At 49.8% G+C, this 25,731-nt stretch overlaps 1 protein-coding gene across 1 annotated transcript in view; it reads left to right on the top strand.

The window, feature by feature from the left end:
• BPIFB4 (BPI fold containing family B member 4) overlaps positions 1–24,654 on the top strand; it is a 28,183-nt gene extending 3,529 nt beyond the window's left edge. The window contains exons 5-16 of the mRNA XM_040446769.1: positions 167–310; positions 3,520–3,583; positions 4,001–4,061; positions 5,178–5,269; positions 6,618–6,821; positions 8,584–8,637; positions 11,711–11,881; positions 12,963–13,030; positions 15,245–15,287; positions 17,224–17,287; positions 19,646–19,722; positions 24,302–24,654. Of these exons, the coding sequence (XP_040302703.1) occupies positions 167–310; positions 3,520–3,583; positions 4,001–4,061; positions 5,178–5,269; positions 6,618–6,821; positions 8,584–8,637; positions 11,711–11,881; positions 12,963–13,030; positions 15,245–15,287; positions 17,224–17,287; positions 19,646–19,722; positions 24,302–24,325 (1,066 nt within the window). The 3' untranslated portion in view covers positions 24,326–24,654. The remainder of the gene's footprint in view (positions 1–166; positions 311–3,519; positions 3,584–4,000; positions 4,062–5,177; positions 5,270–6,617; positions 6,822–8,583; positions 8,638–11,710; positions 11,882–12,962; positions 13,031–15,244; positions 15,288–17,223; positions 17,288–19,645; positions 19,723–24,301) is intronic.
• Positions 24,655–25,731: the final 1,077 nt, after the last annotated feature.

Here is a 25,731-nt window from a genome sequence, read left to right as displayed (position 1 = left end):
GGAAGCCTTCTGGTTTGGGACCCCTAGAGGTGAGCAAGGCGCAGAATAGATGCACGACAGCAAGGGGCGGGGACAGCAAAGACAACCCAAGGTGCAAGGTGCTGGGTAGAACTGAATGGAGGCTGAGGTTGACCAGCCGTCTCCCTGGCCCCACTACCTCCTCTAGTCTCATTGGCTTCCTGGACATCGCGGTGGAAGTGAACATCACGGCCAAGGTCCGGCTGACCATGGACCGCACAGGCTACCCTCGGCTAGTTGTGGAGCGATGTGACACCCTCTTGGGGGGTATCAAAGTCAAGCTGCTTCGAGGGTGAGTACTGGTGGGCAGTGGAGTGCCTCGGTGGACGGTGGAGCGGTCTTTGATAAACCATGTGGTCAGGAGCAGAGGCTCTAGAAGCAGCCTGCGGTTCAACCTCCACGATTCCTTGCTGTGTGACTTTGAGCAACTCTGCTGCCCTCTGAATCTGAGCTCCACTTGCTGTGTCTGTGAAATGGGCTAATTCTCTTTCCCTTTGGAATGGAGATAATGAATGCACAACAGTACAGAACCTGGCACATTTTAAGTTTTCTGAAGAGGGGCGCCTGGGTGGCTCAGCTGATTACACCTCCAACTCTAGATTTCGGCTCACCTCATGATCTCACGGTTTGTGGCTTGGAGCCCCGTGTTGGGCTCTGTGCTGACAGTGCGGGGCCTGCTTGGGATGCTTCCTCTCCCTTTCTCTGCCCTTTCTCCCCTCTAAAAATAAATAAATATTTTGAAAAAGAGTTTTCTGGGGCGCCTGGGTGGCTCAGTTGGTTTAAGCATCCGACTTCAGCTCAGGTCATGATCTCGCAGTTTGGGGGTTCGAGCCCCACGTTGGCTCGGTGCTGACAGCTCAGAGACTGGAGCCTACTTCAGATTCTGTGTCTCCCTCTCTCTCTCTGCCCCTCCCCCGCTCATCCTCTCTCTCTCTCTCTCTCTCTCTCTCTCAAAAATGAATAAAAATAAAAGAAAAAATTTTTAAGAGTTTTCTGAACATATGTCTAGCAGGAATTTTCTGTCCCTTCGAGCCCCAGCTCATGGGGAAGTTTCCCAGTTAGTTCGATTCAATGCAACCTTGGTTAGGGGTTGGGTTTTTTTCTATCATAGCCTCCCCACAAAGTGGCCAACACAACCAGAGAGGTTTCAAGTGTGTGTGTATTGAGGGGTCTGCTGCCTCCAGGTGATGGTCTTGGATGAGGGCACACCAGGGCAGCTCAGAGCTGAGCCCCTTTCTCCTCCCTCCCTGGCCTTCATCATGGGAAATGTGTCTTTTTGGCTTCTCTCATTGAGGCCTCTGGCTGCCTGCTCCTCCCCCTCCTGTCTTATCAGTCTCTTTGCCCCTGTCCCTCCAGTGCTCATCTTATCTAGACTTTGGGAGCAGATAACCTCACTGTACGACTTGACCCCAAGAATTTCTGATTCATGTGAGCTTCTCTGAGTCTTTGTTTCTGCTCTAGAGTGGGTCAGGACAGAGAAAATTGGCCCCTGATATTTTGGTGAGAAGAGGAGGGGAGAGAAGCACCCAGAAACCTCGAAGATTGATTTTTTAAGTTTATTTATTTATTGTGAGTGAGAGGGTGCGATGCTTGAACCCATGAACCGCGAGGTCATGACCTGAGCCGAAATCAAGAGTTGGATGCTTATTCAACTGAGCCACCCAGGCGTCCTAAAACCTCACAGATTTTTTTAATTTTCTAGGAAATATTTTTGGTAGTACATGGTTCAAAGATATAAAAAAAATACAAAGACACAGACTGGAGAGCCCCCTCTCACCCTGTCTCCCATCTCCCCGCCCCCCCCCACAAGCTCACTGTGCTTGTTTCTTGATTCTCCTTCCAATTCTTTTCTACAAATGAAGCAAACATGAACAGAGTCTCATTCCCCACCCTCCTTTTTTTTTTTTTTAATTTTTTTTTTTAACGTTTATTTATTTTTTGGGGGACAGAGAGAGACAGAGTATGAACGGGGAAGGGGCAGAGAGAGAGGGAGACACAGAACCGGAAACAGGCTCCAGGCTCTGAGCCATCAGCCCAGAGCCCGACGCGGGGCTCGAACTCACGGACCGCGAGATCGTGACCTGGCTGAAGTCGGACGCTTAACCGACTGCGCCACCCAGGCGCCCCTCCCACCCTCCTTTTAACACAAGTGGACACATACTATAAACATCACCTTGCACTTTTTCATTTACTCTATTTGGAGATTTTCCTGTATTTGGACATTGAGAGCTTCCTTTTTGTTTAACTTTTTACAGCTGTGTGGTATTCCGTTGTCCGGATGAGCCATCATGTATTCGTCCAGTTCTCTGGTGTGGGGACATTGCAATTTGTCTAATCTTCTGCTCTGAGGAATAGGTTACAGTGAATTATGTACATTTTAAACATGGGCCGATGTATCTGTTGGATAATTTCTCAGAAGGAGACAACAGTCTGTGCCCTGAATGGACATAGGTTAAATTCAAATTACCCCCCACACACACACACATATGCACACACACGCACGCACGCACCCATGCATGGATAAATTCTCAAGGGCCTTATCGTCCACAGAGCATTGGAACCAACACAAGTCCCTTAAGCTGTGAATCCACCTAAGAAGGAGACCAAAACGTGTACAGAAATGTTCTAATTAGGACATGATCTCAAGAAATGCTTTGCTCTGTCAAACTGGCAAGCGTTGGACACAAGCTGGGAGGGTGCAGGCAGGGCAGTGTTCAGTGGGGACAGAAGGCAGGATTTTTAAGGGGCCAAGCTATCGGTGACACTGCGTGAGGATGACCATGTTTCGCTCACCTTCTCATCGCTGCGGGGCCTGGGGAAATAAACCCTTGCCCTACAAGTCTGTCTGTCTGCCCATCTAGGTGTCTTGCCTATGCATCAATACTATGATCTCTTTCCCCCCTTAACCAACTGGTTAGGACGGTTTGTTTACAGCTGGATGATGCACTTGGACCACTTCTCCAGAGCTGTTTCCTTGTCTGTAGAACCAATCCCATCTCCCAGACTTTCAACAGCAACAGCTCGTTTTCTCCTGTGGACCCCATGAGCACATTTTGTCGGCCAGTATTTCTCCTCCCCTCCCTTCCACACACATTTATTGAGCACGTACGGTGCCCCAGGTACTGTGCTGGGTGCTTGGACAGAGGAATATGTTCGTTTTCCTGCAGCAAGCAGCCCGCTAGAGGGGCAGATGAGCAGGAGGGAGTGACTTCTGCACACAGGAACATCCCAGCCTGGGCCTAGCCCAGTGCAGAGTTCAAGGAGCATCTGTTGAACGAACGGATGGATGGATGGATGGATGAGTGGATGAGTGAATGAAAAGCCAAGCAATTTGCCTGGGCAGCCTGTCCGGCCAAGTCTGTGGTGAATGTATATTGTCTGTCTGGCTTTCGGAACAATTTTCCAGCACTCAGGGGTTCTTGCTGCCCAGGGCCTGGCTCGGGACACTGCATGGACAAGCTTGGTGAGCTCCCTCCTCCTCCCCCACTCCTCTCTCCTCAGGCTTCTCCCCAACCTCGTGGACAACTTAGTGAACCGAGTCCTGGCCAATGTCCTCCCTGACTTGGTAAGAACCTATCCTGGGATGGGGAGCAAGGAGCACAGACTTTCCCCAGACGGAGGGAGCGCAGTCCAGCCTCCATCCCTGCGGGCGTGCAGGTGACCCAGAGGAGTCAGAGGGCTGGGGCCTGTTCTTGGGGGTCTGGGGGGTACCCTGACGAATGTGGAGGGACAGATGAGTGACGGGATAAGGAAGTGGAGCTTAAGAGTCACACAGTTCTGGTTTGAATCCCAGCCCGGGCACTTCCGAGCCACGTGACAATGGGGATCAGGAAAGCGCCTTCCCCGCAGGGCTGTGGGGAGGACAGTGCCAGGCACAGAGCACGCAGGCAGTAAACGCAGCTATTGTCATTGCTATTCCTGTGCCCCGCGCCCCAGCGCCAAACCCCGGCTCCAGAACCTCATGCCATCTCTCCCCCCACAGCTCTGCCCCATCGTGGATGTGGTGCTGGGTCTTGTCAACGACCAGCTGGGTCTCGTGGACTGTAAGTCCTTCCTGTTTTGCTTCATTCAGCCAGCGTCTTCCAGCCCTGATTTGGGCCCAGCCAGGGAAGGCGCCAGGGGGCATAGCATGTCTGGGAGGAAGGTCCAGTGAGGTGGGGGCACCAGGCCCCTCTCGGGCCCTTAGAGCGCGGTGTGGCTGATGTCACAGGAGAGAGGCTACCTGGCCTTCCCTCTTGGCGCCAGACATGCCCCCGGAGGGAGGAGCATCCCACCTGGCCCGGTGGCTAAGTCTCTGGACAGAGACAGTGAGGCTGGTCAGAGCCCTGGCTCTTTCCTGACAGCTGTGTGGACTTGGAAAGACTCCTTCCAGTTTCCTCAACTCTAATATGGGGGGCTGGCTTCAGCCCACAGAGGGATTGGAGAGTGAATAGCAGGAGACACCATGAATACCGTTCAGGTCCCTAGAACCAGGCTCCGATACCAGCCGTGGTCCACGATTTCTGAGTGAACATTCCTGGAGGCAAGCCTGCCCCGTATGGTTGTGCGGTTCACGCACAGCAGGATGGCAGGGACCTCCTTTCACATAAACTGCAACATAACGGAGGCACCTGACTTGTGAGGTGCACAGTATCTATAGCCATACAGGGCGGCCCTCTTGGGTGGCGCTCCCGTCTCTCTGGGGTCCCAGGAAGTTTGGGGATGGCTTTTGCAGATGGGTGAAATTCTGTCCTTTTGTGGCCAGGAACAAGGGAGGGAGAGCCCAGAAGATGGGGCTGTTGGTCATAAGCAGTCAGGGAAATGCCAGCTTCAACTAAGCACCACGTTGTGGAACCTTAAAACTTCCTCCCTGGTCACAGTACTCCACAGTTTACAAAGCTTATCAATATCCAGAATCCCACAGACCCCACAATATAGCCCAAGGGGTTATACAAACCTATTTTACAGAGGAAGAAACTGAGGTTCAGAGAGGCACAGTGTCTTGCCTGAGGTCACACAGCAAGGAAGAGGCAGAGGTGGGATTTGAACCCAGAACTCTTGTTCTTTTCATGCTGCCGTCTGGAGCTGGAGCCTTGCTGCCCCGCCCCCCTTGGGGCATAAGAAGGGAAGGCATCTGGGAGGATGAAGGGTGCTACCTATGACCCCACCTTTTCCTGCAGCTCTGGTTCCTCTGGGGATATTGGGAAGTGTTCAGTATACCTTCTCCAGCCTCCCGCTCGTGACCGGGGAATTCCTGGAGCTGGACCTCAACGTGAGTGCCGGGGCCTCAGGGAAGGGAAGGCGGGCAGGGGTGTGAGCGCCAGACCCATGGGCTTCTACTCAGTGTCTGGGAAGCAGTGTCGGACCAGGACCCTCTTCTGATTACTTGAAGACCTTCCAGAAGCCACATCAGGAAACACAATCGCAGCCAACACTTACCAAGTGTTCGCTGCGTGGCAGGCACGTTCCAAGTGCTTTAATGTAGATTGACTCCGTCTGTCTTCACAACCACTGTATGACATAATAAGGTGACCTCCGTGCTGATGTCCATGCTCTAAAGACTCCCACCATGGCCAGTTTCAAGCTACTAACTTTATATCACATGCATGGAGCTTTTGCTCTTCCGAGCTAGCGTGAGCGGGTTCCAGCACACCACTGAATCTGACCCCTACCTGTGCACGGGACACACACACACGTTCTTCCCCCCCCATCCTGTACCAACATGGGTGCTTCCCCCGCTGCTCTATCAGCTACAGAACCGCGGGTGAACCCCACGCTGCCACGTGTGAACACATATACGTGCCCCCCAGTCTATTCGCAAACAGTAGTCATTCAAGAGGTGTTTGTCGGTTACCTGCTGTGTGCCAGACTCCGTGCTGGGGCTGGTGGTGCACCATGAACAAGGCAAGACCTCTACCTTAATGGAGCTTACAATCCGTCGGAGGGGCTAGGCCATCCAAGAGTCACTCAAATAAATACACAATTAAAGATCATCAGTTCTGTGCAAGAGGGTCCCAGGATATCAGAGCCTATAGCAAGGAGTCAGGCTGTATCCAGGGAGATCATGGAGGGCTTCCCGGAGGAAGTGACATGTAAGCTGAGACCTGCCAGTGAGTGGGCCATAATAAGAGAAGAGCGTGGGTCAGGGAACAGTATGTGGGAAGGAGCCACGGTGGGAGTAGTGAGGTGGTGGCAGGGACTGACCAGGGGCAGTAGGGACGGAGTGGCTCTCAACGAGGCGGAGAAGTCCCCACGGGCAGACCACACAGCATCTGTAGAGCAGGGAGAGGGGTCTGGTCTTCAGGGAATAGATACGCCATGGGCACTGTGCGGACACGTAATTAGCTCCTTTTGGCAGGGCGGAGGGGCAAGAATCCATGTTGGACACGTATTTAAAATAAAGGGCGATAGCTCATGGCTGTAAGTGGTCATAAAGTGAGAACTGCAGGAGGTTCCATGCCATCACAAACGAAGAAAAGCCAGGGACCATAAAAGAAAGGGTAACTCAGACCCAGTGGGTTTAATCGAGGAAGGCTGCCAGGACGTCACCCCAGTCTCAGCCTCCTCCGCTCATCTCCCTGTAACCCTCCCTGTGACCCCTTTCCTCTCTGCTTCCCCAGACTCTGGTCGGGGAGGCTGGAGGAGAGCTCATTGACTATCCACTGGGGCGACCAGCCACGACTCCCAGACAAAAGATACCAGAATTACCCCCCATGGGCGACAACACCAACTCCCAACTGGCCATTTCTGCCAACTTCCTGGGCTCAGTGTTGGCCCTCCTGCAGAAGCAGGGGGCACTGGATATCGACATCACCGACGGCATGGTGAGTCATGGTCCCATCCGGAGGTGGGCTGGGCTGGGCAGCAAACAGCTCCCCGTTGGTCCTGTCTAGTCCCCACAGCCTTGGGCAAATTGCTTTCAAGTGAGAACAGTAAGCAGATAGTGCGCCCCTGACTCATTTCCCACTCACGGGCATGTATTGGTTATGTCAGTGTTTACCAAAGCACGGTGACTGAGATGATTTTAGGCGATTCGTAGACGTGGCATTAAAGAACATCAAATCATATGATGATGATCTCTATTCAGTTCTATTTAATTTTATGTCACTCCTTCTTTAAAATCATAGTGTATATTCTTACATACGTATCTCAATATAAATGCTTAGGATCCTTTTACTTGGTAAACATTGGTATTAAATAACTAAAAGATACATAAGAATAAGGTATGCTCCAGAATGATTTTCTTTCCAAACGTTTTCTTCTAAAAATGTCAAGCCTTCAGAAAAGTTACAAAATAACACAATCGGTGCCCAAATATCCTTCACCTAGATTCACCAGTTAATATTTTGCCATATTTGCTTCATGTCTACGGATCCATCCATCTGCTCACCCACTGATCTACCCACCTACTCATCTGTGCTTCCTCCTCCCTCCCTTCCTCCCTCCCTCCCTCCCTTCCTCCCACCTACTCATCCCTGCTTCCTCCCCCCTCCCCTCCTCCCTCCCTCCCTGCTTTCCTTCCTCCCTCCCTTCCTTCTTTCCTTCCTTCCTTCCTTCCATCATTCCATTCATCCACCTATCTAACCTATCAGCAACCTAGCCAGCTATTGTTGAACAATTTAAGTTTTTAGAAACATGACACCCCACTCCATAAATTTGTGTGTGTCTCCTAAGAACAAGCTATTCTCCAAAAAACCACCGTATGAATTACGTCCATCTTGATTCCACCAAGAAGTCCCCATTTGGTGCTAGTATATAGTTAATCCTCTCTTGTACTTTTAAGTGTCCTCTTTGTAACTCAGAGAGAACAGGACTCACCCCCTCAAAGCCAACAAGATCCATGGAGAATATAATGGCACTGTTTCATTTTTATTGCGTTTACTTTCACAGTTGCCATTTCTTTCTGTCAAATGGTACTGACTTTTCATTTTTTAGTATTTGAGGTTTTCAAAAGCAGATCTTTGGATATGGCAGAATTATGCATTTAGTGGACACTGGGTTATGCACATGGACTCACCGATGTTCACCTTGTTTTGATAAAGAATTAGATTTAGGCGCGCCTGGGTGGCTCAGTCGGTTAAGCATCTGACTCTCGGTTTTGACTCAGGTCATGATCTCACGATTTGTGGGTTCAAGGCCCACGTGGGGCTCCAAGCTGGCGGGCAGGATTCTCTCTCCTTCTCTTTCTGCCTCTTTCTCTCTCTCTCTCTCTCTGAACGAATGAATGAATAAATAAATAAATGAATAAATGAATAAATAAATAAATAAATAAATAAATAAATCAACAAAAAAAGTTAAGAATTACATCTAGAGGAGAAAGAGTCAGGTCTTTTCTTACCTCCTGCCCCATAAAGTCATGCCTATAGTAAGCTTAAGTGGCTGGCCCTGTCCCCTTAACCACAAAACGGCTGCCGTGATCAGTATGTGGGTTGCCATTGGACAGGCAGGACCTCCCAAGGGGTCTTTGAAGGGAAGAAGATGCCCCTGCTGGTTGCCTGAGGGTGTGTAGGAGTTTAAGCACTGTGTTAGCAACTCCTGTCTGTCCCTGCAGCCTCAGGGACTCACATGCCCCTTCTTGCCCTGCAGTTTGAAGAACTTCCTCCTCTCACCACGTCCACGCTGGGAGCTCTGATTCCCAAGGTACGTAAAGCAGACGCGTCCCCTTGTCTTCAGCCCTCCCCTCCTTCTAGGTGTCCCGGGAACTGGGTCAGAAGAGGAGACGCCCACAACCAGGGTGGGGTGATCCGAGTGCATTGACAAAGGTGTGGTGTCCAAATCCCCATGCCAGGAGGGCATGGAGGGTTGAGGTGGAAAGACCCTGAGCTGTAGCAGTGGACTGGTCTGCACCTTTCTAATCCTCATCTGGCTACTTCATCGCTGTGTGTCTTCAGGCAAGAGTCTTAACATCTCTGAGCCTTGGCTTCCTCATCGGTAAAAAAAGGATGCGAGCTCCTACTCCACACCTTCGTCTAGGAGAGTGAAGGAGATGAAGGTGATGGTTCACGTAAAGATGCTGATACGCGCAGGTGCATGGTGGCTCAGATGGGAGGAGCCAGATTTTTGGAGCAAACATGAACTTGAATTCCAGCTAAGCATGTCTCAACCATACTACCATAGGCAAATGACGTCTCTCTGAGCCTCCGTTTTCTCCTCTGGGAAATGGGGCTAACAATGCCCATTTCACCATGTGGCTTGAACCTGGGAGTTGAACATAAGCACAGAGTAGGCATTTGATAAATGTTCACTATTATTGTTCTTGTTCATAATAACAAAATCGTTTTTTGTTTTTTTTTTTTTAAAGGGCAAGTGTGCTTTTGTCAGATTATTAGCTATATATGGTTGGAACAAAGGCCTTTCCGATCCCAGTTCTTGTCCCAGCGTTGGTCCAAAACCTGTTAGCCTGCACCTGGCAGGAGAGAGCTTCTTACACAGTAAGCGCTATGCAGGTACAACGGATTGCTGTAACCTACGACCATTTTAGACATTTTTCATCTCTTTTCTACCTGTTATGCTCCTGGTTCGACTTCAGAAGCAGGAAAGGAGACCTAAGTCAACAAATGATCACTATCGCCCTCATGCGGTTGGAAGCTGAATGGCATAGCACCATTATCTGAAGTCAAAAACAGCGGCAGGTCCCAGGGGCAGGTAGAGTTCTATCAAATGGACCTTTTATTTACTGGACCACTTCTATGTCCACTGCACTTTACAGTTTATGAAAAAAATTTAAGAATCCCCTCTTTTATTTGGTTTTAATCATCCCCCTCATTCATGGAGCCGGAAAAGGGGAGCAATCCATTTCACAGACAGGGAAACAGAGGCTCAGAGAAGTCACACAACATGGCAAAGGCTGTGCTGGCACAAAGACTCAGACCTTGAAATGGGACTCTGGGTCTGCAGCAGCGGAGATTCAGGCTAGACACGGGAGAGTGTCCCCCGGAGATCCAGGCTTAATCAGAGCTGGGGTGTGCATCCTGGGTCTCCTGCTGCTGTGGGGAGAGGTTGAGGTAACCTCTCCGCGTCCGTGTGAAGGAAGGTGTTGCTAATTATTGGAGACCGTGTATGTTGGGGTTGGCTCCTCCAGGTATCCCCAAAATGCCCTTGTGAAAAGCCAGTTACCAAATTATTGATTTGTTGAAAGCCAATTTGCCAAAGGGTGAATTCGCTCAGTGGTCATTTGGCTAAATCTACTAGATTCACCAACAGATCAAGAGTTTGTTTAAAAGAATTTCACCTTGGGGCGCCTGGGCGGCTCAGTCGAATGCGGTTAATTAAGCATCTGACTCTTGATTTTGGCTCAGGTCATGATCTCTCCGTTTGTGAGTTTGAGCCCTGCCTCGGGCTCTGTGCTGAAAGCATGGAGCCTGCTTGGGATTCTCTCTCCCTCCCTCTCTGTCTGCTCCTCCCCCGCTTGTAAAATAAATAAACTTTACAAAAACTTTTTAAAAATAAGTAAGAATAAATAAAAGAATTTCACCTTGACAATGTGTTCAAGAACATGAGTAGAATCTTCTTAGTTCCAGGATCCACACTGCTGCATTGCCTGTGGAGAAGTTTCCATTTACATGGATTTCTTTTTAAAGTAACTTTGTAGTTTTTCCCATATAGTTAAATTCTTTTAATATATATTTAAAAATTTTTTTTTAATATTTAGTTTTGAAGAAGAGAGAGACAGAGCGTGAGTGGGGGAGGGGCAGAGAGAGAGGGAGACACAGAATCCGAAGCAGGCTCCAGGCTCCGAGCCGTCAGCCCAGAGCCCGACGTGGGGCTCGAACTCACAAACCACAAGATCATGACCTGAGCTGAAGTCGGGCACCTAACCGACTGAGCCACCCAGGCACCCCCATTTAGTATATTTAAGAAAAGTGCTCCTTCGGGGCATCTGGCTGGCTCAGTCAGAAGAACATGCAACTCTTCATCTTGGGGGTCATGAATGTGAGCCCCACACTGGGTGTAGAGATTAAAGTCTTTTTTAAAAAAAAGAAAGAAGAAAGAAGAATGTGCCTTAAAATAAAGTTTTTGGTAAAGCAGTAATTCAGCACATATGGGAACTGACTTTTTGATGAACCGTCCCTTTAGCTCATTAGCTTTTGGGGAGTCCATTCACAGCAAACAGGCTCAGATTCCTCCCACCTGGGGGGCTCCAGAGACCCCTGCAAACCCAGGTAGGTTGTGCCTTGCTCTGAGTTTTCACTGTGAGGTGCCCCAAAATACAAACTTTCTCATTCCAGGTGGGGTGTCCAGAGGCAGCAAGAGGGGAGATGGGCCCTGGGCTTCTGAGTGACACAGCCCTGGGCTGCCATCTCAGCTCGCCTGCTGACTTTGGACAATTTGCTTGAACCTCAGTTTTTTAATTCTGTCACACGGAGAAAAAAATACCCTATGGATTTGTTGTAATGATTCGATGCAACCGTGAATGTCCGGACAAACCCATCTTGCTCAGTCGCAAATTCTGAGCATTTCCATGCATCGGACGTTGAGCTCGAGGCTTTGCCGGCACCCCCACATTTAATTCTCGTAGCAACGCCCTGTGAGGGGCTCGGAGAGGGCAGCCCCCTCCCCAAACGCAGCAGCAGGTGAGAGCCCTCACGTGCATGCAGGGCTCGGGCATTGCTGCAGGTGCCCAGGGTGACACCCTGTGCCGTGTGTTTAGAGTTGGCTGCTGACCCCGCTACCCAGGGCCCCACTCACTCTGGCCTGGTGTCCCCCCCGCAAGGTGTTCCAGCAGTACCCCGAGTCCCGCCCACTCACCATCAGGATCCAGGTACCGAACCCGCCTTCAGTGACGCTGCAGAAGGACAAGGCACTGGTGAGGGTGTTCGCCACCTCCGAGGTCATGGTCTCCCAGCCCAATGACGTTGAGACCACCATCTGCCTCATCGATGTGGTGAGTATCAGTGGGGGGGGGGGGCGCCGAGTGGTCTTCCGGAGTCCCCAGACCCCCTCAGATCCCCACAAAACCAACCATAGTGACTATAAGCCCAACTTGGGGCCAGATGATCTGATTCAAATTCAACCTTTAGCACTTTTAGCTATGTGAGCTTGGATGCGTCTCTCTCTCTCTCTCTCTCTCTGCCTCTCTTGCGTTACTTGGTTTGTAGCCTTAACCTGACACTATAAAATGCATTTGTTAGTTTATTTCTGGACAGAGATGTAATTTGTCTTATTCACTACAGCATCCTCAGCCTAGCCACAGAGTGCTACACATAGTAGGTGCTCAGTAAAGCACCTATTTGTTGATGCAATGTGCTGTGTTAAGTGCCATTTCCCCCTTGGTGCTTAAAGCTTAAGATTCAGACACTTAGGGTTCTGCCCCATCTGCTACGTCTTCTCAGTCTTTCCTCCCAGGGCTCAAGACCAAATGAGCCACTTCTAATCCGGGAAGTGGGTATTCTCAGCTAGACCATGCCAAGCCATGGTGTATTGGGGGTCCTTTCTGGGCATCATCAGATGTCAGATTCAAAGGGCTGGTTCTCACCCAGGGAGTGGACATGGCTGTGCCTGATTCAGTCCCCTGTTGATCAGCCCCTGCTGTGTGGAAATTTTTCCATCAATAGCCTAAATGTCTGTATGATCCAGCTCAGAGTCCTGCCATGGCTCTCCAGTGCCTCCAGGATGCAGCCTTAATTTTTCTGGCCCTGCCCGATCTGGCCCCTTCCCACTCAGTCTCCTGCAGCCCTCTTACCTCCTTGCTCTCCGGCTTTCTCTCTTCCATCTAACGCCATCCTCTTTCCTGCCCCAGGGCTTTGGCACATACCCTTCCCACTGCCTGGATCACTCTCACACCTTCTTTTTCATCTGGCCGAGTGAACGTTACTGGGGCCTCGGCCGGACCGTAAAAGGAGGTGTGGCCAAGACCTCGGGGAACAGCCTGTGTTACGCTGAGTGCTGACGCGGCGCTCAGCCAGCGCCTGGTGCACAGAGCGCTCCCAGTGGCGACGCTTCATTCTCATCCCTCTTTCCTCCAGGACACAGAACTCTTGGCCGTGTTTTCCGTGGAGGGGGATAAGCTGATGATCGACGCCAAGCTGGACAAGTAAGGGGGTTGCAGACTCGGGCCCCTGCTGCTCAGAAAGGCCTCCTTGGTGCTGCCGTGCCTGGTGCCGGCTCCTGAAGGGACATCTGGGAGGTCACCAGAGGTCCCCCAGCATGGCTGTCAGGGCTGGGTAAATCCAAGAGGCCGCAAAGGTGAAAATGGGCTGTGACCGCCAAGGCCACTGGCGCGAGCTGGGCAGTGGGGGTGATGCCGCGAGCTTGCTAGAAGGAACCTACTGCCGACAACAACTACCATATCAATAATAATGATGACGGCTGTGATGATGATGGGCCAGGCTTTGCACTAGGTATTTATGTGCATTCTCTTGTTCAACCTTGCAATGGCCCTGGGCATCTCTCATCTTAAAAAGGAGACAACTAGGGCTTAGAGAGGCGGGTTGCCTTACTCAGGCCCACACAGCAGGTCCAGAGAGGGGCTCTGGACCAGCCCAGGTCTGTCTGAGCTGGAGCTGCATCGCGTGGTTACAAGTGCAGGCTTTGGAGCCAGGCCATATGAGCTCAGATCCTAAAGTGACCACTGACAGGCTCTGTGACAGAGGCCAAGTGACTTTGCCTCTCTGAAACTCAGCTTTCTCATCTGAAAATGGGGATAATAGTCCCTACCTCATAGGACTCATAATAACACTACGTGCCAGGCATTCAGCTAAGCCCTGAATGTGTCTCAATTCATTTCATTCTTGACCTCAGCCTATGGCAGCAAGTACTATTCTCATTCCCACTTCAAGATCAGTGAGACTGTGTGTAACATTGTCAGCGTGTGCCTCGTTCATTATCACTTTTTCTTCTTAGGACAGTTGATCAAGCCCAACAATGGGAATTACTCAAAATAAGATATGACTCAGAGCCATCCAAGAGTTTCTAAGGAGGTGATGCCCGACCTAAGTCCTGGATGATGAGAAGGGGCCAGTGGGGGCTTGGGGGCAGCCAGAGCAGTGCAGGCAAACTTTAAAGGGCAGGAAAAAGCTGCGGTGTTGTGGATGGAGGGGCTGAGGGAAAAGGAGGGAAGGGAGTGGAAGTCGGCAGTAAAACACTGGTTTCTGTCCTGCTGAATGCCCTACGGCCCCAATGGCTTTGCCCCATGCGTGAGTCTGGTCTGGCCGCAGGTAGGGCTGTGGGTTTGCAGGTAAGATTCGAGTGCAGTGAGACTGAGACCCTCATAGCACAGACAGGGACCTCAAACCCAGGCCTCGAGCCTCCCTCCTCAGAATAGCCCAGCAGCCAAAAACGCACCTCAGGGCAGAGTCCTGGGCTCTCCCCTCTGAGCTCTGTGGCCATGGCCAGTTACCCCGGGAGCCTCAGGTTACTCCCAGACGGGGTTGTCGGAAGGATCCGGCGAGGTAGGGATGATTGCTTATGTGTGCACGGCACGCACTATGTACCAGGCATGGGCTTGACTTGGATGATTCCTTTAGTCCTTGCAGCCACTCACTTTGCAGACAAGGAAACTGAGGCATAGAGAGGGTAAGTACTTTGGCCAAGGACATACAGCCAGTAGGGGTCACAGTTATGATTTGAGCCTTATGTACAGACAGTCCCTCCTTATCCACAGGGCATACGTTCCAAGACCCCCAGCAGATGCCTGAAAGTGTAGACGGTACCAAACCCCACCTCTACTGGGTCTGGGTCTTCCTGTACAAACGTACCTGTGATAACGTTCCATTTATAAACCAGGCCCGGTAAGAGATTAACAACAACCATAATAAAAGAGGACAATTATAACAACACCCCATAATAAAATTTACGTCTCTCTTTCTCAAAATACTGTGCTGTACTCACCCGCCTTCTGGTGATGATGCGAGACGATAAAATGCCTAGGTGCCGAGATGAATGAAGCCGGGTGAATGATGTAGGCACTGTGATGTAGCATTAGGCTACCACTGACCTTCCGGCAGCACACCAGAAGGGGGATCATCTCTTCCAGACTGCAGCTGAGTGCGGGTCACTGAGACCACGGAAAACAAAACCTCCGCTAAGGGGCTCCTGTGTAGAGTATAAAAGCCCCCGCGTCACGTCTAATACATAGTTGGTGCTCAATACGCGGAGATCAACGTCGTTCTTACTGACTGCCCCCCGGGTCAAGCAAGGTCTTTGTGAGGATGTTTGCGGAGGGGCTTTCGATAGTTTATGGGAATATAAACCCCTTATGATTCTCAGGCAATCACCACTTCTAACAGGCTGTTTGCTTTATTGGCAGGACTCACCTCAACCTCAGAACCTCAAACGTAGGCAACTTTGATGTAAGTACTAAGCGCAAGCTCAAGGGCAAGATATTCTGGGAATGGTGTCCCCACGTGGCTAGCTGGGGCCGAGGGAGTCTATGAATTCCAAAACATTGGCACCATCTCTGCGAGGCCTCCTTTACAGGTGGGGAAACTGAGGCCCCCAAAGCCAGTGAGGGGCAGAGTACAGACTCACAGCTCCAACTCTGCCAATGAGGCTGTCCCATTTTAATGGTTTTTATTTTTTATTTTTGAGAAAGAGAGAGAGCACCAGTGGGGAGGGGCAGAGAGAGGGAGACACAGATTCCGAAGCAGGCTCCAGGCTCCGAGTGTCAGCACAGAGCCCGACGCAGGGCTCGAACTCATGAACCGCGAGATCATGACCTGAGTCGAAGTCGGACGCCCAACCGACTGAGCCACCCAGGCGCCCCAAGGCTGTCCCATTTTAAACCACCTGCTCCCATGGAGGCAACCTGGCCCAAATCCCTCTGCTCTGAAGCGGGGGTGGGGGGGGGCGGTAGGGACAGCCACGTCCCAGGACCCCTTCCTTTCTGGATCTGGAGGCTTGGCTTTGCCACTGACTCCTATGTGACTTTCAGCAATACCAACCCACTCTGAGCCTCAGTTTCCTCATCTGTAAAGCAAACAGTTCCGGATATGTTTCTAACCACACCTTTACCACCACGTTCTGAAATTCTGCCTTTCTAACCGGAGGAGCTCAGATTCTAGGGGTGGGTCCTGTTTCATCTGTTTATTCTTGGGTCCCCCCACACCACCAAGAGTCTCCAGAAATGCCCCTCTTCTCTTTTACAAATTGACAACAGACGTTTGCTTTCTAGAACAGTCGTGGTGAGACTTCCATGTGCACAGAGAGAGTCAAATACCTACCGTGTTGCCTATTTTTGGGTTTTTCCACCCCCAGCCTCCACAACCCATGTTGCTGGATTTTATAGCCGCATTTTATAGATGGAGAAGCTGGGGCCCAGGGCTGGGCAGCGACGTGCCTCACAGCTGCCTGGGGCACAGCTGGGACCAGAACTGGCATCTCTGGACTCCGAGAAGAAAAGAAGCTCGCACAGTGTGAAATTAGAGACTATTTCTGGGGCCACAGAGACTGGCACCAAATTAAGCTTCTTTTTTTTTTTTTTTTAACCAAATTTCTCTCGTTTAATCCTCACAACAAACTTATGATTTGGGTAGAGCTATTAGCCCGTTTTCCAGATAAGGCAGCCCGATGCAGAGAAGCTGGGGGGCTTGCCCAAGGTCACGGCGCTGGGATGAAAGTCCCGTGCTCTTGTCGCGGCCGCACCATGCGGTTCCACAGCCAGGCGGGGACTTTACACGGAGGAGTTTACATTCGGCTTTTACAACCGCTGTACGAGAAAGGAGTATTCACTCCTATCTTCAGCTGTGGAAACCAGGGCTTAGAGAAGTCAAGAGCGTGCGCACATGAGAAGTCTCAAGGCTATGTATTTTACCTGATCTGCCTGTGATCCTCGCCGCATCCTTGCAGGCTGGGCTTGCTGGCCCATTTTACAGCTGAGGAAACTGAGGGTCAGAGAGGTGAGAGAGACTTCTCAGAGGCCCACGGAGACTGAGCTGGGATGGAACCCCAGAGTGTTGGCTACACAGCCCGAGGGCCTTCCATGACACCAGGGTGGCTGCAGAGCGAGCCACGGTAGACCAGTGCTCTGGGCCTCCCCCAGTCCCTGCCTCACCATGAGCCTGGGGCCGGCGCTTGCCCTGCTCTGGGCCTCAGTCTCCCCAACTACACCGAGAGCAGGTGCACAGATGCGCCTTGCGGCTGTCCACCTAGGTGGTTCTAAAGTCACGGCAGCTCCCAGATTCTCCCAGAGCAGCTCTGCGCCTTCCGGCCACAGGGCAGGGCCTCAAGGGGCCCCCGGGGATCTGAGCGAACCAATGCCTGGGTTGAGTTCTCGTCCTTCCCCTGCAGGTTGGCCTCTTGGAGGTGCTGGTGGGGAAGATCTTCGACCTGGCGTTTCTGCCCGCCATGAACGGTGAGAGCGGTGCCTGTGCCTCCGCGGGGGTGGGGGGTGGCTTGGGGACCTGGTGGCTGCTGGTTCGTCGGGCATGTTTGACACACAGCCATTCTACCTCAACCGTATTCCTGAGAGCTTCATTCTAAGCTTATTTATTTAACCCTCTGAGCGCAAATATTGCCCCAAGGGTGCATCAACGTCCATATTTGCTGCTTCTGCCGCCTTCTTCTCTCCTTCTCCTCCTTCTCCTCCTTTTTCTCTCCTTCTCCTCCTCCTTCTCTTCCCCCTCCTCCTCTTCTTCCTCCTCCCTTTCCTTCTTCTTCACTTATTTGGCTGATTTTTCTGATTATCCATGTAAAATTCTGATCACACATGAAAATTATATGTGTGTAAGTTTTAGAAAGTCCTGAACAGTTTAAAAGGTAAAATCCCGAGACGCCTGGGTGGCTTGGTCGGTTAAGTGTCCGACTTCAGCTCAGGTCATGATCTCACGGTCCGTGAGTTCGAGCCCCACGTCGGGCTCTGTGCTGCCAGCTCAGAGCCTGGAGCCTGTTTCAGATTCTGTGTCTCCCTCTCTCTCTGCCCCTCCCCCGTTCATGCTCTGTCTCTCTCTGTCTCAAAAATAAATAAACGTTAAAAAAATTTTTTTAAATAAATAAAAAATAAATAAAAGGTAAAATCTCACCTCCCAGAGGCAATTAATCTCAACCCCTGGTTATATTTCCTATTAAACTCTTTTTTCTCCATTAAAAAAAATATGGCCTAAAATATTTCCTGATATCTTTGAGGTTTATTTTTAATCGTGGTAAAATACCCATAATGTGAGATTTACCTTCTTAACCATTTTTAGGTATATAGTTTAGTATTATTAGGTATATTGACATTGTTATGTCCCTGATTGATTTTTGTTTTTGTTTTTTGTGTTTTGTGTTTTGTGTTTTTTTTTTATCTTTGATATCACGTATTTAATTTTACATGCAGAGACAGTGTGAATACATTATTGTTGTAGAAAGTTTCGTCAGTACAGATAAAGCTAAAGTTGCTCTTACCGATCTCCCCAGCCTCCTAACCCAGAATCCTAACCCAGAATCCGCCCTCTAGGCAGCCACGTTATCATGAGAGGGTCTTCTTGCCCAACTTCATAAAAAGAAGGGACTGAGCATGATTCCCCCTCTCTGTGGTGCCTCAAGGATGTTATCAGGAAGCCACCTGACCTGCAGGGCCACTGGAGGCTGGGGTAGCTGAACCCCATTTTAACTGGAAACCTCGCCCCCAAGGCCTCCGCCGGTCTGGCCGCACCCTCCCTCTTCCTGCTTCTGCATCATGGAGAAGAGGACAGAGAGGGGCTGCTGTGAGCTCTACCAGTGAGGATTCGTTGGGGGTGCTCTTGATGTCAGATGGACCTTTATCCCGAAAACTGTCACCAGAGGAGGCCAAATCTCAATCACAGAAAAGCCCTGGCCACCAAGCTTGGTCACTAAGAGGTGGTGTGAACTGGGCAGCAGGCCCCTTGGTCTCGCTGTAATGCAATTTGCCATTCTCAAAAGTGAGAGATTGGACAAGAGCCAGGATTCTCAAAGTGGGTTCCGTGAAAAAATCCGTCCCATAAGATACTCTTAAGGAAAGGGTTCCGTGGCGCCAAGCAAGTTTGGGAAATTCTGAATATACTACTCTGGGGTAGGTGTACAATGTCCCTTGCTCTCTGAAAAGTCCTGCTGGAGGCAGAAAATCTGTTTGACTTCATTTAATCCAGATTCCTTCACTTGTCTTTTCATCCCTCTCTTCCTTCCTTCCTTCCTTCCTTCCTTCCTTCCTTCCTTCCTTCCCAGAACATGAATCAGTATGAATCTACTTCAGTTCTGCCAATCTAAAAGCAAACAGCACATCCCATGGCAGTCACTTGTTGGGGCCCCATGTGTATCCTTCCATACCTCCATTCAGCAAACATCTGTCCACTCCTCTGTGCCCAGCCCAGGGCTGGGTGACACCGGGGACACAGTCCTTGCCTGCAAGAAACTCACAAGACGGGTAGAGGTGACAGATGTGGAAGCAGAGAATTAACATTCTGTGATTTCAATAATGGTGGGGAGGGGGGCAGTTCGAGGGAGAGGCAGGAGCCCAAGGTTCCTCGGCCCGGGGTGGAGGAAATCTCTTAGAGGGCATGACATCCAAACAGTCCCGGGGAAGGCTCAGAGCCTGGCAGGCAGGCAAGGGTGAGGGAGTGTGCTCTGGGTGGGAGCATCTACAAGGACAAAGGCCTAGAGACAGAGGAGAAATGGCTGGTTTCCTTGAAAATATTGGTAGCCTCCTGTGTGGCTGACACCTCTTAGCCACGCTGACTGTGCCTGACCGTTTTGTTGTTGTCTCTTTTCACAGCCGTGCTGGGCTCTGGCGTCCCTCTCCCCAAAATCCTCAACATCGATTTCAGCAATGCAGACATCGACGTCTTGGAGGTAAGGGAGGAAGAGCTCTTTTCGCTCTCCACTCCATGCCCAGGAATTGGGAAGGAAGAGAAGGGAGGTGAAGGGTGGGGCAAGAGAGGTCTGTTTCCTCAAAGGGCGGGGCTGGGGGAACAAGACACCAAGCTTAAGAACCCTTAAATAAAGTTTTCCAACCCACCATCTCATTTCGTCCTCATGGCAGACGTCCTCGCCCCCATCTTGCAGATGGGAATACTGAGGCTCAGAGCAGTAAGGGGCTCACCCAAAGTGGAAGTGTGATGTAGTTTGTTGGAAAAACTTTTACTGAGCACCTTCTGAGTGCCAAACAATGTGCAAGGGGCTGGGAATACAGCAGTGAGCAAAATGTACAACCTTGACCCTTGCAAAGCTCGCCCAGCCAGTGGGAAGATGGGCCTTTGGATAAATATTCCTGAAGTAATTGCTAATTATAATCATGGCAGTTGCCTTGAAATTCAAATGCAGAGGGTCTTTTTCCACTATAAAAACCACATATGCTCATTATCTGCAATTTGGAAAACACAGAAAAGATTAAACAAACACCTGTTTATCCTCTTAGACATATTTGCAACCTAGAAATGAACATTTAGAGCATTTCGCTGTTTTCATCCCAGTCTTTCTGGAGTTTTATTTTTAAACACAATTTTGATCAGTAGGGCACAGGCATTAAAGAATGAGGATGCTAGAACCCAACAGCCTGGGTTCAAATCCTGCCTCTGCCAGTATCCTGCTGGGAGACCCCAGATAAGTTACTTAACTACTCTGAGCCTGTTTTCTCCTCTGTAAAAAGGGGCTAACCATAGTACCTAACTATAAGGCTACTTTTAGAATAAAGTGAGATTCTATGTGTAAAGTGCCTTAAACAGCCCCTGGCACACAGTGAGGAATCTAGAAGGGTCCATCATCCTCAGTGTCCTCATTGTAATAAAGATCCTGGTGCAAAAAGGTGTTTCTGGGTCTGGGATTCAGTACGCTCCTCAGAACACACTCCCAGAAATGGAAAGAATGGGCTTTTCCCCCAGAACAACCATTTCCTTTTCAAAAGATGGCCCCGTCCACACCGCCTCCAGCAGCGTGCAGAGAGCCCAGCTCCTCACACACCTGCCGGGCTTGGGTCTCAGCCCAGGCAGGGATGGCCCCCACCACCACCTCAGGGGAGCAGTCAAAAGAGGCAGGCAGTGACCTTGAAGGGGCAGTGCGGACAGAGGTCAGATGTAGGTGCTGGGATGGTCCTCAGTGGTACGTGTCCTGGTCCCATCTCTTGAGCTCCTGGAGGGCCTCGGTGCTACCCTGAGCCTCAGTTTTCTCATCTGAAAATGGGAACGGTAATGCCCCTCTCATAGGGTTTGTGATGAGAAATTAAATGAGATACAGCATTTTATTTATTTATTTATTTAGAGCGCCTGCATGTGAGCAGGGGTGAGGGGCAGAGGGAGAGGGAGAGAGAATCTTGAGCAGGCTCTCACGACCGTGAGATCCTGACCTGAGCTGAAATCTACAGTCAGACGCTTAACCAACTAAGCCACCCAGGCGCCCCAAGATACAGCATCTTAGTGTTAACTACTCTTCACTTTTAAAGGGGGGTTAGGAAATACGGATGGGATTGGCACAAATTTATCATCACCGTCACCATCATCATCATATGCCATTTCCCAAGCACATCCTGTGTCCCATGCACTAGTTCGTACGCATTTGGGCCCTAGCACAACCCTGGCTGCTATTTGCCCTCATGTCATAGATGTAGGACCTGAGGGTCAGAAAGGGTAGGCCACCTGCCCGAGGTCAGCCAGCTCCTGAGAAGTAGGTTTTGCACTGAAATAACGGAGGTGGCGCCAACCAGTGATTCTCCACGGGGGCTGTATTGCAAGCCCCCTCCCCAACCTGAGAGCCCTTTTTAAATTACTGGGGATGATTTTTTCTTTCCTGGATAATCATGCTTGAGTATTTCACATCAAAATACATATTATTTCATTATAAACTACTTACCTTTTATTTCTTCTTTATATTCTAGTAAGGGATGTAAGTAGATTATATAGGTTATGAATTTTATTGCAGAATAATGAAAGAGAAAAAAAGAATAATAAGAGAGATAACACAAATACCTGTAATAAAATGTAAAATGGAGTGTTGGTTCTGAAAGGTATAGAACCACTGAGTTATTTATTTTTTGTGCATAAACATTTTATTTTTTATTTTTTTAATATAATTTATTGTCAAATTGGCTAACATACTCTGTGTAAAGAATGCTCTTGGCTTTTGGGGTAGATTCCTGTGGTTCATCACTTACATACGACACCCAGTGCTCATCCAACAAGTGCCCTCATCAATGCCCATCCCCCACTCTCCCCTCTCCCCCACCCCCATCCACCCTCAGTTTGTTCTCTGTATTTAAGAGTCTCTCATGGTTTGCCTCCCTCCTTCTCTGTTTGTAACTGTTTTCCCCCTACCTTTCCCCCATGGTCTTCTGTTAAGTTTCTCAAGATCCACATATGAGGGGCGCCTGGGTGGCTCAGTCGGTTGGGCGGCCGACTTCGGCTCAGGTCAAGATCTCGCGGTCCGTGAGTTCGAGCCCCGCGTCGGGCTCTGTGCTGACCGCTCAGAGCCTGGAGCCTGTTTCAGATTCTGTGTCTCCCTCTCTCTGACCCTCCCCCGTTCATGCTGTGTCTCTCTCTGTCTCAAAAATAAATAAACGTTAAAAAAAAATTAAAAAAAAAAGATCCACATATGAGTGAAAACATATGATATCTATCTTTCTCTGACTGACTTATTTCACTTAGCATAATACCTTCCAGTTGCATCCATGTTGCTGCAAAAGGCAGGATTTCATTCTTTCTCATTGCCAAGTAGTATTCCATTGTATACATAAACCACATCTTCTTTATCCATTTGTCAGTTGATGGACATTTAGGCTCTTTCCATAATTTGGCCATTGTTGAAAGTGCTGTTGTAAACATTGGGGTACATGTGCCCCTAAGAATAAGCACTCCTGTATCCCTTGGATAAATTCCTAGTAGCAGAACCACTGATTTAAAGACCCAGTCCAGTCTTGGTCTCATACAACCTCTGTAAATAGTAGCTAATTCTTCTCCTTCTCTTCTCCTCCTTCTTCCTCTTCTTCCTCTTCCTCTTTCTTCTTGTTATTATTATATGGGTCTAGCCATGTATTTTAATTTTTCATTTTCTTTTTTTGTTGTTGAGAGAGAGAGATAGAGGGCGCAAGTGAGCAAGGGGCAGGGATCACCCGAAGCAGGGTTCATCTTTTACCTGAAGTGGGCTCGTGTTCACCCAAAGCAGGGCTTGAGCTCACCCGATGTGGGACTTGAACTCACCAACTGTGAGATCATGACCTGAGCCAAAGTCAGATGCTTAACAACTGAGCCACCAAGGCGCCCCTAATTTTTCATTTTCAAACAATTTTAGACTTACAGAAGAATTGAAAAAATAGTACACAGAGCACTAGAACACTCTTCACTCAGTTTCCCCTAATGTTGCCATCTTTTATACCCAGAGTATAATGATCAAAACCAGGAAGTTCACACTGATACAAAACTATTAACTGATCTACAGGCCTTCCTTGACAGTTTTCCCACTGATGTCCTTTGTCTGGCTTAGGATCCAGGATCCCACTTTGCATTTGGTCATCAGTCCAAATCTGCGACAGTGTCCTCCAATGTGTGACAGTTGCTAAATTTTCCCTTGTGTTTTATGACCTTGACATTTCTGATGAGTCTGGCCCGTTGTGTGGAGTGCCCTACAATTTGGATTTGACAGATGTTTTCTCATGATTAGATTGAGGTTATGTATTTTTGGCAAGAACACCACTGAAGCGATGCTGTGTGCCTTCTCAGTGCACCGTATCAGGGGCACACAATGTCAACGCCTTCTTCCCAGGGATATTGACTTTGATCATGTGGTTAAGGTGGTTCCTGCCAGTTTCCCCACTGCTAAGTTACGATCTTTCCCATTGTAACTAATAAATATCTCACAAGGAGATACTTGGAGATGACCCAAATATCCTACTTCTCATCATGCTTTCTGCCACTCATTTTAGCATTCTTTAATGGTTCTTGTCTGCAACAGTTATTAGTGTGGTGTTTGCCCAATGGAGACTCTATAACTCCTTTCACATTTATTAGGTAGAAATCTCCTACGAGGAAGAACCATCCCTGCTCACCATTTATTTATTGATCCAATAATTTATATCAGTACAGACTCATGGGTATTTATTTTGTTCTGTGGGTTAAACCTATTATTTACTTTGTTGTAGATATTTTTAGTTGTGGAAATTGGATTTGGGGAGAGTGTGGACAGAGGCCCAGTCCTGCTTCTCTTATTTGGGAGAAGAAAGAGATGAGGGGTGGGGAGGGAAGTGTCTTGCCCAAGGTCCCCTGTACAGGGCAAGCCAATGACATGGCCAGGGTGATCTTCAGGCCCCTTGCCCCCAATTGTCTCCTCTCTTCAGAACTGCTCCTTCCCAGAAATGTGACTTGCCCAATCCAAAGGCAGGTGACTACTAGGCTGCAGGCAGAAGTCATCTCATCCATTAACTGGATTCTCTCTTCTGTTCTCCAAGGACCTTCTGGTGCTGAGTGCCTGAACAACAGAGGCAGAGATGCTGCCGAAGCCCTGGAAGAAGCCAGAACCAGCCCTGAAAAGGCTCTGCCTAACACAGCCCCTGGCCCCGAGTCCCTTCAGCCCCCTATGACAGTCCTTCCCCAGCCCTGCAACCCTCTTCCCACATGCCCCCACCCAAAAAAGGAACCAGCCATTGGCCCTGTGGGCAAACAGTCCCATCCACGGTTAGCCCTATAGTCAGCACCCACAGGGGGAAGGAGGTCACCTGGAGGACTGAAGCCTTTTGGACTCCATGCCAGACTCCACACTGCATACTTTACACTTTCAATAAAAGATTCCAATTTCCCTGCAGTTGGGGCAAGTCTCCACAAAGACCTTCCCTCAGGGTCTGGGTGTTTCTTCCCTTGATGGCTGGCCAGGGGCACCTGGCAGCTGTAGCTATGACCTGATGGAGGATGGTTCAGGTCATGAGTGAAAAAAATATCAGATACCTATGAGGACCCTACAGATGGACAGGAGGGGATTTAATTCAGTTCTCACTGCCTTGGTTCAAGGCTCAATTTGGCTGATTCCTCTTGCCTCGGTTTCCCCCACCACTCCTCAGCACACAGGGAGGGCCCAGACTCAGAAGCAACAAGTTCAGAATCATCAGGCTCCACACTGCCAGAGGAACTGCCATCTAGCCTACCTCCCATGTGCCATGATGACGAGGGTCTCCTCTCCTTCCTCAGCTTTCAGCTGCTTTCTCCCTTCCTTTCCTCTTCTGTGTCCCCAGCAAGACTTTCCCAGGTCCTAAAGGGTGGATGGTTGTATCCCAGGTCCCAGGGGACAAAAAAAGATACCCTTCTGCCCCATCTTTCTGAGAGCTCATGTCCATCAAGGGCTTAACTACCTGCTGAGCCCTGCACTCAGGCTTTGTGTCTTGATCTCATTTAACCTCATGAGAGCACCATGAGGTAGGTACCAGGTGGGTCCCTATTTTGCAGATGGGGAAACCGAGGGATCAAGAAATGCAGGGACTTGCCCAAGGTCACACAGCTGCAAAGTGGCAGAGCTGGGGTTGGAACCTGATGAGTGAGCTCCAGAGCCCATGTCTTAACCACCCACCACACTGATTCTGTTCATAAGCTGCAGGGAGAAACCCCACTGAGTTTGGCCCCAAAACTGTCCTGAGCAGAAAGAAAGCACAGAGAGTCACACACCTGTACTGCTCCCATGCATCTGCTAGGAAGAGAGGCATATCACTTCTTCTCATATTTCATTGGCCAAAGCAGGTCGCATGACCCTGCCTGACCTCAAGGGGTAGGGAAGTGTGATCCTTTCTTATGGCGAGGAAGGGGAGGAAAACCAGACATATTGCTGAGCACAGGCACTGTGTTCCACGCTCTCCCATGTCCTCCTGGGGAGATGAGGCTAGGACAGGGGGAT

The sequence above is a fragment of the Herpailurus yagouaroundi genome, unplaced genomic scaffold, assembly GCF_014898765.1.
Source record: "Herpailurus yagouaroundi ecotype Mexico unplaced genomic scaffold, PumYag 196, whole genome shotgun sequence".
Lineage (NCBI taxonomy): Eukaryota > Metazoa > Chordata > Mammalia > Carnivora > Felidae > Herpailurus > Herpailurus yagouaroundi.
This window is presented reverse-complemented; position numbering and strand designations above follow the sequence as displayed.